The sequence below is a fragment of the Cynoglossus semilaevis genome, chromosome 15, assembly GCF_000523025.1.
Source record: "Cynoglossus semilaevis isolate Cse_v1.0 chromosome 15, Cse_v1.0, whole genome shotgun sequence".
NCBI lineage: Eukaryota > Metazoa > Chordata > Actinopteri > Pleuronectiformes > Cynoglossidae > Cynoglossus > Cynoglossus semilaevis.
The window spans coordinates 16,009,747-16,015,568 of NC_024321.1; the positions used below are offsets into that span (position 1 = coordinate 16,009,747).

At 42.5% G+C, this 5,822-nt stretch overlaps 1 protein-coding gene across 1 annotated transcript in view; it reads left to right on the top strand.

Annotated features, from left to right (window-relative positions):
- Nucleotides 1-2,637, top strand: part of hbegfa (heparin-binding EGF-like growth factor a) — a 3,352-nt gene extending 715 nt beyond the window's left edge. The window contains exons 2-6 of the mRNA XM_008327427.3: nt 403-651; nt 742-925; nt 1,012-1,167; nt 1,255-1,341; nt 1,433-2,637. Coding sequence (XP_008325649.1) covers nt 403-651; nt 742-925; nt 1,012-1,167; nt 1,255-1,327 — 662 coding nt within the window. The 3' untranslated portion in view covers nt 1,328-1,341; nt 1,433-2,637. The remainder of the gene's footprint in view (nt 1-402; nt 652-741; nt 926-1,011; nt 1,168-1,254; nt 1,342-1,432) is intronic.
- The last annotated feature ends 3,185 nt before the right edge of the window (nt 2,638-5,822 follow it).

Genomic DNA, 5,822 nt, shown 5'->3' on the forward strand with positions numbered 1-5,822 from the left:
GTACGTGTGTCTGTATATACGAAACTTTTCCCGGCCCCCCCCCCCCCAACCCGCCCCCCACGCGCTATTTGCCCCTCGTTTCATTTACACACCACCTTGTGCCGTAACAGGTCTGAATCAAACGCCTGTTAATCCAGGCAGGATTAATTTCCTCACAGGGCGCTGTGTTATTGCACAAAAAAATTCCAAAAATTCTGCCCCATGCTTTCTTGTGCACGACATGTTTCAACTTGCCTCTGGAGCCCCGCCCACTTCTGGCACAGCATCCCAGCAGTGTTCACTGCTGGTGCCCACAGGAGGCAGAGTTTCTCAGGAGTTACTATTGGATTTCTTTGATATATATGTGTATATATATTTTTTTTTTTTACTCTAACTCTAACGTTTGAATGTCTTCTTCTGCAGCGGTGTCCAGGCTGGTGAGCGGTGCCGCGGTGGACAGGTATGACACCGAGAGGCCGCAGCGGCACACGGCTGTCATCAACTTTGTGGACACAACCAAAGACAGGAGGATGGAGGACGAGAGCAGAAGTGCAACCACCGTAGCGTACTCTCAGGAAGGAGATGAAGAGGAGTACGATGACGACCAATACTACGACGAGGAAGAGTACAACTATGAGCTGTCTGGAGATGACAGACTAGATATGCCACGAGGTATTTCTTCTATTTTTTGGTCAAAAAACTATTGTAATCCAACATATTCAGTGAAATGTAAATCTCTAATTCTCTCGTCTTTGGTTTCAGTCGCCATGTCGAGCAAACCCAAAGGGGTTGAGGCTGAGAACACCGAGGGAATGAGGAGAGGAAACGGAAGAAAGAGAGCGAAGGGAAAGGGAAAGAAGAGGAATCCCTGTCTTAAGAAGTATAAGGATTTCTGCATTCACGGCACCTGCCAGTACCTGAAGGACCTCCGCGCCCCGTCCTGTGTGTAAGTACACACTCTGCTCCACACCCTCCAGTCAGGAACCTGAGAATCTGTTCAATTATTAACCTCTGTCTGCGACCTGTCTGCAGGTGCTTACCAAATTACTCCGGTGAAAGATGTGAGTTCATCACGCTGCTGCCCGTGCAGTCGCCCGAGGGCTACAGCCGCACCACAGCTCTGGCCGTGGTGGCCGTGGTGCTTTCGTCCGTGTGCCTCACCATCATCATACTTTTATTAATGTTGAGGTGAGTGAAATGCAAACAAACACACCTTTTTTTAAATCATAAAGCAAAAAAATGGCTAGATGCTAAAAATGTTTGTTTTCTTCACAGGTTTCACAAGAGAGGAGCGTATGACGTGGAGAATGAGGAGAAGGTCAAACTGGGGTTAGCTTCCAACCACTGAGGAGACGATGAGGGGTGAGTGGGAGGATCACAGACACCCTCAGTCCTAAAATACGTCTCGTCAGTCTCTGTTTCGCTCATTGCTGCTGTTACTTCCTCAAACCAGACGATGCAGAAATTCTACCTCAAAATAAAAAAAAGAGAAGTGAACCACGAGAGAAGGTCCTTCAAGGAAAAAGGAACGTACACGAAGAAAGGGGCTGTCTGTGTGATCCTCCTCTGGACGTTCGGATGAACATATTCCCGTAGACCTCCTGTAAAAAACGGTCGCTTCAAACTGGAAAACTCGACGCTCCAGACGAGAGGTGACAGAGGAGGAGACGAAGGAACGGGAAGAAGAAAGGACTAAATTCTAGACTCTGTGCTGCTTCTTGACTGTGTGAAAAGTCTTCTCAGACTGAACTAAATCAGAAAAAAAAAAAAGTTTTTTTTTCTTCTTTTTAACAACAATAAGAGCTCGACCTGTACTTTTGTTTCCTGCACAAGTCCATCTCTGTTTTGTGTACAGTCAACAGTATATTTATAATTCTAATTTATTTATTTAAGCTAACTTTATTTATATAGATTTTTTTAACAGTCTTCTGCATTTTTAAAAAGAATGTTACATTTGTTTTTGTATTTCCTATTGGACAATATTTATTTATGAAACAAAGTGTAAAAGTAAAAAAAAAAAAAGCAGAAGATCCATAAGACGTTCAAGTACTTCATGAAAAGTGATGAAAAACCTGATTTCTTTGGATTTGGCACTCAAACAATGATCAATGGCACTGTGATGAATAAATTAATCTTGAAATCGATGTTATTTTTATTATTATTATTATTATTATTTTGAATACTTGTCCTCAGTGCTCTGTGGATTCCCATACCTGGAATTTGCCAAGTAGAACTGGTGTGATCTGTCAAGCTGTAGCAGGCGATGCCTTGCTCAAAGGCACAGTGGTAAAGATAAAGGTTTCGACCCCAAATGTGTCCTGCAGGTTCAGGGGTCTCTGGGCCACACTATTAGAAGTTGGCTCAGTATTAGAAGTCAATGTCATGGCATTATCGTACACATCACTGGCGTCGCCAAACCGTTTCGCTGAGTTTGAAGCAGAAAGAACTGTTTAAATGTCATGTTGTCTTACAACCGCTTCAGGAGAAATTCCCTCAGATTCATGTTAAGCTGCCTGAGCAAAAGCAAAAATGTGAATTCAAGTGTTCCACCTTTTCAAATCCTGTCCTGCCGTTTTGAAGTGATGTTCATATGTGATTTATTTTTTTCAAAGCGAAGTAAAAAAAAACAAAAACAAATAAAAGATGATCTGACTCTAATCCTTGACTCTAGACATGGATACTTGCTGATTACACCATGTTCTTGGCGTTTAAAAGGTCAGGGTTTATTTTCTGCCCTTTGCTTCACTTCCTGAGTCAGACAACATATAAAAAGTGCGATATTTTAATGTTGAGCCGTCTGGACGCGAGAACGCTCTTCGGGGCCAATTTTAGTAAAGACAATATTTTTATTTCCTATCTCTGACGTGAGATCAGTTTGAAACCCAAGCACCTGTATCCTGGCCGCCGCAGCCATTATGTTCAGCACTGAGAAAACAAACACCTTCAGTGGATGCTGCGAAAAGCTCCGTAAGTTCATCATTAAGTTTAACAAAGACTGGTGGAAGATGAGGGTCATGTAAAAATAGGTTGGATTTTTCTTTTTTAAAGATCAAAGTTAACAAAGTCATATTCTGGGATTACAGTCAGATTGCTGCCCTTTCTCTGGAGCCAAGAATTTTAATCTTTTTTCCTCTGAATTCCAAAACCTACTCCCGCTCTTTCTATCTCATGACTTATTAGGGAAAAATGCTCACAATCCTGTCTTGAGATTTGAATTTTTTCCCCCTCATGAATCTCAGAACCATAGAATCCAGATATTTAGTTAAAAATTTAGACTTTTTCTTACACCGTTATGACTTTTTTTATAACAAATCACTGACTGAAAAGGAAAAAGAACATTGTAAATATAAATTATTATTAACCCGGAATTTGAACCTACAAAGTGTGGCCTTTGTTTGTAATGTTTGGACATCACTTTTATTTTGAAGCTTGAACCTTATTTCTGATTTCTGATCTGAAGTCTTAATTGAATGGAACTTTCTCAGTGAAAGTTGATCAATGACAGCGTGCAATGTTGAAACTAACTTTCAGTTCTTTATATGCACAGATCCACAGGGAACAGATGTGTTTGTGCGTGCGTGTGTGTTTGTGTGTATAGTCAAGACAACACCTGTTGATCAGCCACAACACACTGTACCCCGGCTCTCTCTACTCACAGCAGATGTTACGTTCAAAGACGCACGAGCAGCTCCAACATCTGAGGCCTGGTGCGGCCCTGAACGCCGCAGAGTTCAGAGAGACCACGTACAGCAAATACCAGCAGGATGCAGTGATGCTGTCATGCGGGCAGCAGGCCGCGTTTAATGGGAATGACGAGGAGCGTCAAAGATCCAGCTGGGCTCAAAGGCCAGCAGAGCCCCAGCCAAACGTTAGTCACCTCCTTGAAGTAACCTCCTACATGGATGTTGTTACACTGAGTGTGTATGTGTGTGTGTGTGTGTGTAAATGCGGTAAGGAAATGCTTTGGTGTGTCTGTGTGGGTTCCAGGGGCTAACCGTACCATTACAAGCAGAACTCCGCAGCAGTGTTTACATGTTTGCCATGGAATTCTTTTCAACGCTGCCGGTGGATGTGATTCCCAAACTCCCTATATATACTGGATCAACAAGATGCTGCTGTAGTTAAAGACAGATGTTCAGATGAACCATGAGGGTGTGGTACCTGATGCAGTAATCCTCTATTTTTATACCAGTTGTTAGGGAAATGAAAAAACACTAAACCATGTGTATTTGTGCAGTCGGCACGTTAGATAAATGTTTACTTATCTGTCACCAAAAAACTACTTTATTTTTTTAATCTGATTAATGGTTTGGACTTGTCAGCAGTAAAATCAACAAAAGGGTTAAAACCAGTAAATTCAATAGGTGGCAGTAATGAAGCTCACAGGATTCACACTTTCCAATAAAGCCGAAGAAGAGTTGAGAGGAGCACCAGGGTTATTAGCCGTAATGGCAATCTGATATGATACATACTAGCATGCAGCTAACATGGAGCTACATTGCTAACAAAACATAGCTCGCATGCTCACTTCCCTGCTTGTGTAAAAAGTTTTAATTGTGTTTACAAGGTTAAATTCATTCATTTGAATAACAGAATAGGCCTTTAAATGCCTGATTGGCACCACCTACAGGGCAGTAGGGGTAGCTACATGCGGACAAACGCAAAATACCCATTTAATGGAATTTAGGAACACAATAATTCCCCTTAAAGCTAATGTTCCTGAGATGTTGTGCACATGTTTTTTTTTCTTGAAATGCATCTCATTTTGATTTAGGAAATTTCAAAAGTGCACAAACGTCTTAATGTCGTTGATGCTCAGGGCTAACTTACAGTAAGGCTTGTTACACATATGACCATGTTTACTTTCAAAAGCATGAGTGTGTGTGTGTGAGTGTGTGTGTGTGTGTGACTGACAGGGGTTTGTCATTTACAGTAGTGGAGCCACCTAATCCCGGCCTCTCAATGTCAAGTAGCAGCGCACACAGAAATAGTCCCGTGCAGTCATGCTCACATAGCTGCTATTCCCGGGGCTGATCGCCACCGAAGAGCCGGAGTGAAGTGGCAGGAGTGAGTTTGCTGTCTGCTGGTTCTCAGCAGGCTAGTGGACTAGTGCCAGGAGTTAATGTCCAATACGACGGCCCGTCCTCAGGCACCATTTCTGCACCACCTGCATTGGCCTTGTAAGGTCACAGTTGTGGCTCCGCAGCAGCTCTGCTCTTCTCTGCTTTTCGCCTTCTTTCTCTTCTCAATCTTTTTTTTTTTGGAGTGATCAGGATGATGCACAAATATCCCAGCAGACATTTCAGGACGAGATGGCGGAATATTTTACAAAGGCATCGGATCCTTGTCGTTATCGTGACGTGTATGTCAAGCCTTTAAAACAAATGAAAGTAATTGTTGAAATATACTTATATTTTTCTTGATCTTTTTTCCCAGGATATACTGTACATTTTTGGGCATATTTAGGAATGAATAGAGTGATTATCACCCTTGCTTTACAGGAATAAGGTCACGTGTTTGAATCCTGGTCTTTTTCTGCGGCAGTTGCATGTTCTCGCTGATGTCTGTGGCTTTTTTCCCCACAGTCCAACAGTATGCCACACTTAAGCATCCACACGGTGACACATAGTGATGCAGGTTTGGTCATTATTAGAGTTCAGTGAGCAATTTAAGTCCGTTACAAAGTAATAAAGCCGCTGTGACTGCCAGCGTTGAGTAATCGGCCTGGTTGGACTGAATCAGTGTGAGCTTGTTGTAAAAGGTGCTTCCTGTCCTGCTGAGCAACAACAATGGGTGGTTTCCACACATCGATGGAAGTGCGCACAGCAACAGTTGGTAATATA